This window comes from Lobosporangium transversale (assembly GCF_002105155.1).
Source record: "Lobosporangium transversale strain NRRL 3116 chromosome Unknown BCR41scaffold_11, whole genome shotgun sequence".
Classification (NCBI taxonomy): Eukaryota; Fungi; Mortierellomycota; class Mortierellomycetes; order Mortierellales; family Mortierellaceae; genus Lobosporangium; species Lobosporangium transversale.
Genome location: NW_019028989.1, coordinates 1 through 13,756, shown reverse-complemented (window position 1 = coordinate 13,756; position 13,756 = coordinate 1). Strand labels below are relative to the sequence as shown.

The following is a 13,756-nucleotide window of genomic DNA, read 5'->3' as shown; positions in this document are numbered from 1 at the left end:
CAAGGCTGCTAAGGAGTTGAGGGAGGAAGCGATGGGAGAGCTCCGTAGAATTTTGTTTAATCCAAACCATACGCAAGCTGAGACTCTTATTTCAGAATTCGAGTTGAAATGGCAGGATCATAATGAGGGTAAAGTCTGGAATTATTTTAGAGAACGCTACTTCAGTAAAGACCGAAGGAGAAGGTGGATGAAATGTTATCGTATGGGAAAGTTTTATGCCGGGATGGATACTAACAATTACGTCGAGTCCTGGCATAACCACCTTAAGTCGCACTTCTTACGAGGTTATACAAACTGCAGGGGAGATAGATTGGTTTATATCTTAACTCATGATGTGGATGAGTTTTACCAAATGATGCCAATGCAGACTGTGCGACCCTATGGGTGACATTTAAAAGGCGAGAGAGATGACTTTCACCAAAGAAAATTTCTAGATGGTCTAGAAGACCTTCCACAGCGCATTGTTCACGAGCAGCAAGTGGTAGACCGAACCGTTTACTGTGTGCGCTCGTTCTCCGTATCTGGCGGATATTATTTCGTGCTTGGCACGAATGAAACTATCTCAAGATGTAACTGTCAGTACTTTATGTATTCTCAGCGCCCCTGCAGACATATGTATCTTTTGCATCAAGTTCATAAGGATAACCCAGACCCACCATTCCACATCATACATGATGTCCTTGAGAGGGCCCCTGATAGACATGCTATGATCCAGAGTTTTCAAGATGGCCTGGAAGGGGATGTTAACCCCAGCATGAGTGATACTCTGTTGGAGGTAGAGGATGCTGAAGCAGAGGAGGTTGCTGAGGCGGAGAGGATTGCTGATGTGGTTACTGAATCTTCGGAGATACTCAAAAAGAGTCTCCATGATTCAGATAGCATTGTGAGAAGTTCCGACGCAGCAAGGGAATTAAGTGATATAGTTGAACGGTTTTGTTCTTTTCAAAGAACGATAAATACATCTGGGAACCAAAAACGGCAGCGCCAATAAAAAAAAAAATATTTACATGTGTATATTTGATCAAAAAACTATTCAACCCAATTCAATCAAAGAGAGCACAATTGAAGTAGCCAATCAGAAATCAGGATTTCTTTTTTTTTTTTATACAGAACGATGAAAAAAGAAATCCATTCTCTGTTGATATAGAGTATCTACAAAAACTGAAAACCATATATTTTGTAGGTAAGATCCATTGGTACGATTTAAAAAAAAGTTGGTAAGATTCGGTTAAGTCTTCAGTAAGATACCTCTATTCAAAGAACTTGTACATTGAAAATAATCAAGATTACGTACATCTTCTTTCGTTCAAAAGTAATATTACTCTGTCATTAATGGCGATACACATTGCAAAATATAGATTCTGGTACCAAAAGCTATATCTATAAGCCATGTATATGCACTACAAGGAACTAGCAATGCGGTTGTCAAGAAAATGGCCATTGAATTCTCTAAATAGAGTAATTTCTGGAATTTATAGTCTCTCATCCATCTTTAAACAGTAAGGATGGTTATTTTTGTAAACTAAGTCGCTGTAAAAATACCACTGTTGGATTCAGCATTAACATGTCCTTTTAACCTGAAAATATGGTGAAGTTTGAAGGTTTTATCATGGAGCTCTGCTTTTTTTACTAATTTCAACGAAACATTTTTTTTAAACAAGTGTCTACCAAGCTACACTTGGTTTCCAAAGTCGGTTTTTATGTCACTACGGATACTCAATTTCTTCAGAAACTTCAATTACTACCCTAGATCGCTTTATATTAGTGTCTTTTGACATTATCCAAAGTTCAGTTTGGGTTGAGGTTCATTTGAATGATTTTTATATATGAGAACTGGTTTTCCCATACGATTATGGACTTAGAGACAGGTTAGAGTGAATTTCCATATATATTTTGCCTCACATGACCCACATGACTTGTATGGAAATAACTTTTATTTTTTGTTTAAGGTGTCGCATATTTGGCTAACTTGAGTATCTAAGGGGACTCCGTTAATTGCATCTGTTGCTTTACTGTTTACTTGCATTTATTGCTTTACTTGCATCTCATTTACTTGGTCATCAAGGTCATATGGCAGGACTTTTATTGCGTTTCACAGTTGCTCCTAGCGTGTCTATGAGGGTGGGACGTGGAGATTTCTTGTCTACGCGTTCATACGGATGAGCTCTCTCAGCCATTGTCGCCATTCAGCCACTGTCCAGTAGTCCTCCGCAACTGGTTATGCTCAATGTCGTTCATCTGATGCCTCATTGATGCCGGCGAGGAGGGGAGCCTTTTGTCATGTTCACGATTACTGCTTCTAGCGTGTCTATGAGGGTGGGACGTGATTTCTTAACTGTGCGTTCATACGGATGAGCTCTTTCAGCCATTGTCGCCATTCAGCCACTGTCCAGTAGTCCTCCGCAACTGGTTATGCTCAATGTCGTTCATCTGATGCCTCATAGATGCCGGCGGGGAGGGGAGCCTTCATATTTCTTTATTCATTTTATTTTTCAAGTATTTGTCTGTATGCCAGCTGACTGACATTTATTAATGTTCTATTTGAGACAAAACTCTTAGAATGAAATCGTTTAGGCTATTTGCCATCACTGACCGGCACGACCACTCCGACTTCGACAAGCTTTACGCATGCTTTGTAAGCTACGTCGGTCGGGAGCGCCTGCGTGGCGATCGGGCAGCATCTTTGTACCAACTCGATATGGAAAGCTGCCGAAAGGAATACGATGACATTTGTGTCTTGGGGACCTTAGACCGCTCAAACGCAGCAGTTTCGATGATACGAACGTCAATCCAACAACATACGGAAAGTAAGTGTACTTATCGCAATGACTCTTGTATTCTGTAGATCTGATAAAAAATTAACACGCGCCTTCTTCACCAATGTAGAGGTTTCACAAGGTATTTTTATTGATGATATTGTCCTCTGTCCAACCTGGCCTCGTTGAAATTGTTTCTAACACTACACATTGTTTCATCTGAGACATAGCGAGAGGAGGTAGGTGTTGTTCTTTGGACGTCTTGTTTCTTCGGCAAGGTCGACTTCATCAATGCTGACGTAAGGAAATCTCTTAGGCACGATAGATGAACCTGAGACGACAAAGGCTAGCACTCAAGAGTCAGGTACTACCCTAGCTGCAAGTGTGGGAATGCTCTATACTTTTAATTGATATTAATAGAGGCCGTAATTACCCAACGCTTAAATAGTTCCTGAGGAGATTTCGAGTTCTTCGCCTGTAACGGAATCAGTCTCTGCCCAGAGTACACGGAAGAGAGCGAGAGAGGCCTGTATCACAGAAGAGCCCTGGCATTCATTGGTACTATCGCTGACCAAACTTGTAAGTTCGTTTGGTTTGGTCATTTATTATTTATTGAATGCATCATACATAGTAATATTTATTTATTCTGATTGTTTACAAGTAGATCAACGGCGAAAGCAACGTTACTTTCCCGTCGCCCTTGCCCAACATGAGCCCTTCGCACGTCCACCTCTTTGAGCATGCGGTCGATTCTCTCATGATGTCACTCTACTGAAAGATGCACAGTATGTGTATGCTAATCTGCATAACGAAACTCAGCTTGCGCTTTCGTTCTAACTTGAAATTAATTTATCTTGCGTAGGGTGGCCATGAGCTGCGTGCTTAATACAATGAGTGCTAATACACAAGATTATTTCGACAAAGTACAAAATCCAGAGCTTTTCGAGGAGGCGTTTTCACTAAGCGTTATTGATGTATAGCTTACAAGCACAGACAAAGAAATGGGTCGTGTTTCTGGGAATGTTCACAATATTAACTTACCTGGTTGGGATAAATGCACTCTGAATGGTAAGAGGAAGTAAATAGAAGGTTATCCAGGACAACCAAGGGATGTGAATGCGGGTGGATACGATCAATAATAGAAGAAAGAGTATAAAGCGCTGACGGGAGAGATGAGAATGAAAAAAAGGAATGCAGAAAATGAGAGAGTATCAAAATAAAAGAGAGTGTACAGAGTGAGGACAAATAAAAAAAAAAGAATGAAAGGGTAATGATGTTTGCTGAAAGATGGGTAGTGGGGTGAAAAAAAAGAAAATAAAAGTGTACAAAGTAAAAAGAATGTGAGTTTATAAAATAAATAAAAAGACAGTGACTTTAGAAAAAAAAAAAAAAAAAAAAAAAAGATGCATAGTCGCGTAAAACGAATTAAGCTCTAACTGATTACCTTTAACTAAAGTATAATTGGTTCAAATGGGGCGCTTTTGGGAAGGAGAGTAACATGTACGCAAGAATCGTGTCAAATATGATAGATGAATAGACTTCATTTCGCCTTCAAGCATTGATACATAACCCAAGATATTAGGAATCTGTGAGCGAAGGAAAAAATAATAATAATAAAATAAATAGGGTCCATAGCATTCGTGCATTCGTTTTCGTCAAAAGTCATCAACGATACCCAAGCAAACAGAAAAAGCATAAACACCAGCAGCTGAAGGAAATGAGTTGAGGCGCAAACGATTCCCGCCATTCGGGCAGTCAGAACCTCGAGACTTGATACTATACCTTGATGCACCCGCCATTCGGGCAGTCAGTGCACCTGGTCGACATCTCCTCCGCCATTCGGGCAGTCGAGGAGTACAGGGATAGGACTTTGACATCAATTAAATGTCAACAATGTCCATCACACTGCTAAGTCTGTAACATGGGATAGAGATTCTCAAACCATTTCACTTCATTGCTGATGAATATGCTCAAGAATACCAATCACTTACCTCAGGAGGAGCAGAGTGAACGAGAGGATTATTATAAACCAGGCTCCCAAGCAACGTAGTGGGGGCAATTACAAAGTAAGTGGTGAGATAACTAAAAAAAAATAAAATTAAAATGAAATAAACAGAGTTATGATAAGTCCAAGAGAATGGATGCAAAGTGAGTGGTGAAAATAAAAAGCACGAAATGAATGAGAAAATAAATGAGGTAAAAAAAAAAAAAACCAGCTGTGCAGGGACAGTGTGCGAACAAAAAAAAGTTTGCTGGTGGTAAAAAAAGGAAGCGGAGTGGGAAGGCAATTAAACGGTATATAATTTTATGATGATGGATGATTAATTAATTTTTATGCTGCGGCAGGAATAAAAAACAAGGCAAGAAGCTTAAATTTTGCACCACACTGTGTACGTAATTTATTTTTAGTGAGCACACTCTTCTTAATCTTTAGTGTCCATTATTTTTCTTTTTTTTTTTTTTTTTTTTTTTTTTTGCGCGCAATTATACCAAAATGACAACCCAAAAAATTAAACTCTTTTGTATTTCGATGGGGATCCCACTGCATTTCCTTTGAGCTTGGCTTTCGACGATACTATTGGCGATCTCAAGGACGCGATTAAAGAAAAACAATCACCTTTTGCTTGACGACATCCGCGCAAGTGACTTAGTTCTCCATCATGTTTCGATCTCTTCTGCGCCAAAAAGACTAATTACACTCAACAATCTAACTGCTGATGAGAGAAAGAAACTTGAGGAGCTGGAAGACCCAACTAGCGAGATCTCTGAGGTCTTTGGCACCACACCAGCAAAGAAAGCCATCCATGTCATTGTTCAGCGTCCATCTGCAGGTAAGCGCTGTTCTTATTTGTTCAATTACACTGATGATTATGATGACGCGTCTAATTACTTTTTTTTTTTTTTTTTTTTTTTTTTCCAATTAGTCGCCCCAACAAGTATAATCAACCAAGTATAATAGTACATTCGTCTTCTCCTCCAATCAGCCGAACGTCATCTCCATCTCGTAAGTGATGTCCATCGAATTACTCTTCATTCTTTCGCAGTATGCGCTATATTAAGAATTCAATTTAATTAATTAGAGGACTTGGAGGCATCAATGAGGAGAATCACCGATACTTTTTTGCTCAGGAATCACCAGCGACTATTTTCCTAGTGGAGTATCTTAAACTCATCTCTGGTGGTGCAACAAGGGAGGGAATACGCAAGTTGTCCAAAGGGTCAATCAATCAAGGTCCTTGACAACGTATGTGAAAAACTCCATACTGGCGGAGTAGCAGATAGTCTCATTTACATTATTGTTGAAGTACCGAAGCGAGGTATGTCTTTAGTTCTTGTTCGTGGTCGACTGATGTTTTCGATTTAAGGCTTCAAAACTACCTTCTGAAACTATTCTATTTGTTTATATTTTAACAAACAGTTTCGAAAGGGATCGAGATCAGCTAGAGAATGACGAGAGTGATAGGAGTTCCCTCAAAAAGACCAAGCTAGAAAACATGAGCCTACTGGAGACGATTAGTGCAGCAGGACTTGCCCAAAAGGCTTTAATAAACGGTGTTCCACGCCTGCGGAGCCTTATGAGTAAAGAACTGGTTTCAATAATTAAAAATATTGGCGCCATACTATTCAATACCCCAAACGACCACTTCCCTCCAAAACGGATCATTTCAAGAAATCGACGTGATATCCAGCCCTTTGGGGACAAAGCTTCCTGTGATCAACATGAATGATCTGTACGTAAGGTCAGCTTTCAAAAAACTCTACGACACGATCGTCAAGGATTTTTATATAAATGGAGATGATAGAGAGCCTGCAACCAAAATTGTTGTCACAGGGACAGCCGGTATAGGGAAATCATCCTTTCTCGTATACTTCGCCATCCGGCTGCTTGCCGTTAGCAATGAGGAAGATCCGCCTATTACCATCATCCAGAAAAAGGAAAGTTCAAAGTGCTATGCTTTCGGTGGACGATATGTTGTTCGATATGGGGACATAGAGGATTTCATGCCCTTCCTGCAACTACCCAACACTTAGTTCCCAGTCGACAGTGCACCATCACCAGAGCTCACGCAAGCCAGGACTATCTTCTCGGTATCACCAAGAGCTTTACTTTCTAGCGCGAATGGGTACCAAGAAATCATGAAGAGGGTGATATGGAAGTACCACATGGCTCCATGGGAACCGAGAATAATGGGAAAATAGGAGATGCCGAGTCGGAAGCATTAGAACGCGTTGAGCTTGCTTTATCCAACCTCCGGGATGATGTATCAAATATAATAATACAGTATACGCAGGGCCGGGATTCATTGGAGTTTAGCAGCCAGATTTTCCACTGTTATCCAACAAACGATCATAAAGGATTCGAATTACGACAGGCTTCTAATGATGTAATGCAAAAGGTGTATACTTTATCGGACGAGAGTACCCGTGCCAAGGTGTTGAGAATGCTCGTCGATGGTAATCCACTAGGCAAAGGAGTAATGTTCCAAAACTATGTGCAGCGTATACTGCGGCTGGGCGGTCGTAGCTTTAAGGCCAAGAGCATTGATGATGGCACTGAGATAACTATTGAAGTCGGAGAAGGCCCGAAAACCAAATTCTTTCATACTTAGGATGAATATGTGAAGGACGATATGGAAGGATCATTGTGGCTGCCAAAGAGTAAGACCTTTTCTTGTGTGGATATGTCAATAGCTCCGAAATATGTATCTACTCCAGATTACGACGAACAAGAAACATGGCATCAAAAGTGAAAACTTCAAGAAGCTTCTGAAAACTCTGCAAGATAAAAAGTGGATTAGCTCCTCTGACGAGATTGCATTTATTTTTGTAGTCCCGCAAGACATGGTCGAGGAGTTCAAGAAACAAACTTACAGAACTGGAGCAGATCGTGTGGATCCTACGCCGACAAGACAATCGAATTAAAAAATATCAAGCAACATGTTTTGGCGGTTGATCTGCAAGATGAGCTCTGGAGATGCAGGAAGAAGGCAAGCCAGACGGACAACCCAAATGAAAGTAGAATTGTGAATCAATAAAGTCAATGTACTCTGATAGAGGAACTAAATCGTGATTGATTTCCTCCCGCATTTGTTTTCACATCTTTCTCATTTTCTCCTCCACCTCAACTGCACCTTTAACGTTCATTCGAGGTAATTATTCTTGATTCGCTTCTTTAATTGCTTGATTACTTTCAACATGCCTAAATCTCAGTTGAACTTTTCAAATGAACTACATTGGATCCGCAATGAAGACGAAGAACACTAACGTTGCTCCCGTTTACTGGATATAGGTGGCTTTACGGAGGAGGAGCTACGAAAGCTTCGCTGTACTTTCGAAACATGGAAGATTAATAAGGCTCAACTGCGTTAGTGAATGGTTCAGAACCATTTGCAAGTGGTTCCATTAATAATAATATTCATTTGTTCGTTTGAAAATCATGTGTCCCAATCTTCTGTTGGTTTATAGAATGACATGCTAATATAACGTAACCTTTTAATTTTGTATTCATTTAGTCCTAACGCTGAATCGAAGCTTCAGAAACGTCGGCGGATCAAAGCTGACCGTCCTGATGTCATCATTAAGCTTCGAGGATATGAGGCTTTTTTCGGTGAAGTAACAGGTCCTTCACAGGCAAGCAACATCTCTAAACGCGCTTGGGATACTTTCAGATGGGCGCGTTCGCAAAGTCATTTCTGGAAAATGGCAACGATATTGCTCCCATCACCCAAGTGATCTACACCTCTGGATCATACATTCGCCTGAACGTTAATTAAATAGGCAAATATGTCACACAAGTATCGCTCAATGACATTCTTCTCCCAAATGTTATTGGATCAGGTTATTTTAAATCGAGAGAAGAATGCTGCTGATCTGCAACCAGAGGAAATAAACATCCGCCTTTGAACTTAAAATCACTTAATTCCTATATATAATTCACATGATAATAAATATTTTTTGAGGGTTCCTATTCGTGTGCGAAAAGACATGTAGATATCCATGGTTTCACGTTTTCTGACGAAGGTCAGTTTCCGTAGTAAAGTAATAAGTGCACCAAGACAGAGTATATGACTAATCTAGGCAACCATTTCATAATTAGTTTTGCAATACTTGGTAAAAACGAGAGCACGACACAGAGACACTCAAAACTCACAAAACCCTCAGGTTATTTGTATTTTTCAATTACGAATCCAACGGCCATAGAATCGCTACCAGTTACATTTTCAGAAAAAAAAATTTTTTTTAAAGGAAAAGCGGGCAGGTGGTGGAAAATAGTGAATTTTCGATACTCTACGGCCATTTACTCAAGAACTGCCTCTCACGGTTCGGGTGCTATAATCTATTGGGTGTGTCAAAAATGGCATAATTTTGGTTTTTTTATACTTCCAATACTTTGTACAAGTGCTACTCCATGAATCCTGAACGGACCCCCTTAGGACCTATCTTAAACGAAAGACAATAAGCTCTTCTACCGACCATCCCAAAGACATCTGCTTTCCAGCGCTCTATCAGGAATATCGTTATTGATTTATATCTGAGAGTTGAGCAAGAACAAACGATTTGTGTTATTTTTTTTTTGACGAACACGTGAAGACGGAAAAAAAAAAAAAAAAAAAAAAAAAGAATGACGTATAAGAATCACTTTCATTATTCCCCTTAAAGTCGCACATTTAAAAGAATTCTTCGTTTCCTCAAAGTGTCTAATCATCCTTTCTTTCGTCCCATTTTCCCCTCTTTTACTTGATTAACCCTCGCAATCTTTGTTTACACATTTTTCTCCTGCAACACAACTGCACCTTTATTTGAGGTAATTAATCTTAATTCGCTTCTTTAATTGATTGATTATTGGCTGAAGACTTGATTTCGCGTTAAATTTCTTCCATTGCCACTCCGCTTCTCTTTTACGCTCTCTCTGCACACCACTCTCTCACTTTTTTTTTTTTTTACCTCACTCTGTACACGTTTATCTTTCTCCCTCATTACGTGCCTTTTACATTCACTGCTCTCTTTGCATTCCTTCTTTTTTCACCCTCACAATTCTTCTCGTTTTCTTTGCGCACTAATTTATTTTTTTCCTTTTCCTCTACGTCTATTTATTTTTTCTCACCCTTCGCACACCATTTCTCAATCACACACCCATCTGGGTATCAGTGCTCCTATTTCAACTGAAATTTTGTCAATTATGATGTTTCAGATTAAAAAAATAAATATCAATTGACAAATTTCAGTTCGAATAGGAGCACTGCTGGGTATTTACTCTCTCGCGCGCCTTGTTCGTTCTACTTTACTGCCACCTCCTCGCTCAACATCCTTATCATCTTTGCACTTTCAAATGAAATTACTTGACGTTATAACGCCTTGGAAATAACTCACTTGATTCTATAACCAAATTGTTAGACCTGTTTCAGCACTCTCATCACCTTCTACGCTTAATCGTCACACTATCGTACAAGTACACGGTTGTTTTTTTTTATTTTTTTTTTTATTTGTTATTTTACTTATTATTTTGTTTTCATTCTTGCAAGGCAGCACCTCGTGCCACTTCGATGTTTTATCGTTGAGGCATCATGTCGAAACCACTCCAGCTATTTGATACATTTCCTCCTTAGCCTACTCAATTAGTGTAATTGAGGTAGCTGCTCAAAGTTGAAGCTAATCGCTTGGCTGTTGTGCGCTCGCTGTCTTGTTTAGTGATAACACCTCGTGCCTTCTTGATGTTTTATCATTAGGGCATCATGTCTAAACCACCTTGGCCTTTTGACGCGTTTCCACCTTGGTCTACTCAATTAGTGTAATTGAGGTAGTTCTGAAGTAGAAATCAAACTCTTGGCTCCTGTGCGCTCGTTATCACTACAGCACCTCGTCTCATCTTGATGTTTATCATGGTGGGATCATGTCAAAACCACTCCAGCCATTAGTGTATTTGAGGAAGCTGCTCAAAGCACTTGGCTCTTGTGTGCTCGCTGGTCTTATTGCTTTTAAATTCTTTTGTTGTGGAAACAATCCAATCCGTTTGATTACTATTCATATTGATTAATGTTCAACACTAGGATACCTGTCAGTGATAGATAATCTCTGAGGGCACGTTTTGTAGATTTTCCACTGATTTAATATGTGTAAGTCGTGTAAACAATGGTCACTCACATGGACAAGGGAGGTTGGGATTAAGATGATGTCATTACGGCAAGAACTAATGATAATCTTGATGCGATCTAATAGCTAATGTAAGCAAACCGATGCTGCGCAATCCGCAGCAAGACCAGATGACTCATCCGCATGACTCCAAATTGACCAATGATATTCCGGAAGACAAACAAGAGGAGAGTACCCTATCCGAAGCCAAGGCTCCAACTAGTAATCAATCATCAAACGAGGAAGACTCTGCCACCTCAACCAAGACATATACATTAGTCTAGAAGTACCATCTCATATCAAGTAGCAATAAACACCTTATCTTTACTATACTTGCTTCCTTCACCCTTGCCCACATACTTCTCTTGATCCCTTGCCCACATACTTCTATTGATCCCTTGCACACTACCTGGTTAGTTACCTAGTCTTCCTCTAGTCTGGCTTTATTGCACATCATATCTTTACTATAATTTGCTTCCTCCATCCTTGACCACACTTCTCTTGTTCCTTGAACCCAACTGGTTAGTTACCTTGTCTTCTTTTAAGCTGACTTTATCACAATATCTCTGCATTCACTATCAATTTTTTGCAAAAATTATTAGGTACTTTCAATATGCCTAAAGCCCACATGAACTTTTCTAAAGAGGAACTACAATGGATCCGCAATGAAGACAAGATATCTCCCGAAATATACTTCAAAACATTCAGATCAGGCGCTCATAAATCTCACGAAGAACACCAGCGTTACTCCCGTTTACTGGGTATAGGTGGTTTTACGGAGGAGGAACTAGAAAAGCTTCGTAATGCTTTCGATCATGGAAAATTAACAAGGCTGCTCAATTCTGGATGGATCGCAGTTCAAGAGATTCACAAATCAGAACAGCAGCTGTGTTAGTAAAGGGTTCGGAGGCATTCGCAAGCGGTTCCATTAATAGAAACAAATGGGATGAACTGGATGCGCAAGACGAGGAGCAAGGTATGCTTTTGGAACTGTGCCTATTTTTTCATATGATTTTTTTCTTCTTTTTGTTAACTCCTTATGACAATAGTTAGCCGCAAGCGTCCACAGGAAATCTTTAGAAACAGCAACAAACTGTCAAAGTCACAACGGAGCTATGGTGAGTGCCTTTATGGATTGGCTGAAGTATTACTGTTTGTATTAATATTGTTATTATTAATTATTGTCATTATTAATTATTATAACTGACGGTTTTGCCCATATTCTGTAATAACAGCAGAAACTGGATTGAAGGAAAATAAATACGTGGGACATTCCGATACGTACACAGAGGTAGATGGTTCAAGTCCGCAGATCGATGAGCAAATTCCTTCTTCAGGTAAAATGATGCGAAATATATTTATATGCAAATAAGTATAGTATGGTCTTTAATTATAGTAATTGTCAATTAGATACGGCAGCGAGAACCACGACCGCTCCTACCAAGCTCGACAAGGTAATGATTGCGTCGAAAGCTGCCCCGATGACTAAGGTAGTAAATGCGCATTGAATATGTTAATACATTTTTCAACCTGAAGTGTAATACCATGTTTTATCATATAAGTCAACCGGTTGACTGTTTATTTTATGAACCAACTGTGCTTATGAAGTCTGCGAAGCCATATAATGGACACAAACTAACTGCTTCTTAACAATCTTGCTAGAATGCCAAAAAACAATCTGAGGATGTGATAGAAGCAGAATTAAGCAAGCGGCGCAGGGTTAGCTTCGGTTCTACAGTCTCCACCACAACAACAACCTCTGGCTCACTCTACTCATACCATGGATCGGAGACGTCCTCAGAGTCGGATATGTATGTCTACCACTTTCTTGGAGGGAGTGGCCGAGAGGACTCCATACTCGAAACTTCATGGACGTACAATGGTGTCGACATCAGCAAGGACCTAATGACATTCCGAGATCGCATAGTGCGAGAGAACTATGGGATCTCGCGGCCCCATGAGATGCTGTACGTTTTATTTTATTATTTCATTCTTTGCCTTACAGCGCCTTTCCTCTTCTATCTTGTACTAAAGCTTACTGATCGCGTTGTCTGATAGCGTTATCAACTTTATCTTCCTTCTGGAGTCGGAGAACCAGATTTGGGGCTTGCAGGGAGAAGTCCAAGACCATGTTTGGGAGTCCATGTGGGACTGTGAGGGCAAGAAAAAGATCAATAACTTCAAGTCTACCATAATCATTGAGTGCCACAAGTGGGCAGCACTGGCAGCAAGTAACAACTTCGACGAGTATTCAAAGCTTTTGAAAAGCAACCCTCCCTCTTTCCCTCTTCTCCACCAGGTCCTGCTACAGCTGATCTCGTCGCAACAGCTCTGGACATTTTCTGGCCTTGAGAATGAGGCAACTTTTATTCGATACCTCATCGACCCCTGCTTGAATGTGACATTTGGGTCGATCAAGCATACGAGCAGCAAGTGGTATGTAATGTTCTAGGCCTTGTGTTGTGAATATCTTTTGTTCAAGAAGTCCCTAATGCTCTCTTCCTTATATTTTAAAAGGACAACTGTGCTGGATGAAACAAGAGGGCAAGATTCGCGCCTCCTCTTCCCAGACTTTTCTCTTGTGACCCAACTTCGCGACCATTCATGTTCCTTGGTTCATATGGAGGGCAAGACCGCTGCTAATAAGGCTTGTCACAGATATGGGACGACCTTACCAAGCTGGGACAGGAACTGAAGCTCTCTCTTGATACTATGATCGTTCTGGAGCCCAGTGGTCCTGTGTCAGTCATAGGATTCTTTCTTAAAGGTAGGATGGTGCTCATGTACCTTTATGTTGATTTCATTGCTAATATCGGCTCTTCTGTCTGTAGGTGCAAAAGTCAAGGTAGTGTTCTAGGGGGATCTAAGGG

The 13,756-nt window shown here is 40.2% G+C and overlaps 3 protein-coding genes across 3 annotated transcripts; 2 read left to right on the top strand and 1 right to left on the bottom strand.

The window, feature by feature from the left end:
- Positions 1 to 4,204: 4,204 nt before the first annotated feature.
- On the bottom strand, positions 4,205 to 4,553 carry BCR41DRAFT_349923 (hypothetical protein). Its single transcript, XM_022023567.1, has one exon. It carries the CDS (start codon positions 4,501 to 4,503, stop codon positions 4,297 to 4,299), a length of 207 nt encoding a protein of 68 aa, XP_021882968.1. The 5' UTR covers positions 4,504 to 4,553; the 3' UTR covers positions 4,205 to 4,296.
- Positions 4,554 to 6,650: 2,097 nt separating this feature from the next.
- BCR41DRAFT_19606 (hypothetical protein) lies at positions 6,651 to 7,612 on the top strand. The gene is made up of 3 exons (XM_022019848.1): positions 6,651 to 6,696; positions 6,789 to 7,415; positions 7,588 to 7,612. The coding sequence occupies exon 2, from the start codon at positions 6,908 to 6,910 to the stop codon at positions 7,364 to 7,366; it is 459 nt and encodes a 152-aa protein (XP_021882967.1). The 5' UTR covers positions 6,651 to 6,696; positions 6,789 to 6,907; the 3' UTR covers positions 7,367 to 7,415; positions 7,588 to 7,612.
- A 3,897-nt stretch (positions 7,613 to 11,509) lies between these two features.
- Positions 11,510 to 13,756, top strand: BCR41DRAFT_349918 (hypothetical protein). Its single transcript, XM_022023566.1, has 9 exons — positions 11,510 to 11,862; positions 11,936 to 12,004; positions 12,122 to 12,223; positions 12,297 to 12,340; positions 12,549 to 12,853; positions 12,945 to 13,322; positions 13,404 to 13,500; positions 13,545 to 13,631; positions 13,658 to 13,756. The coding sequence occupies exons 1-9, from the start codon at positions 11,733 to 11,735 to the stop codon at positions 13,682 to 13,684; spliced, it is 1,239 nt and encodes a 412-aa protein (XP_021882966.1). The 5' UTR covers positions 11,510 to 11,732; the 3' UTR covers positions 13,685 to 13,756.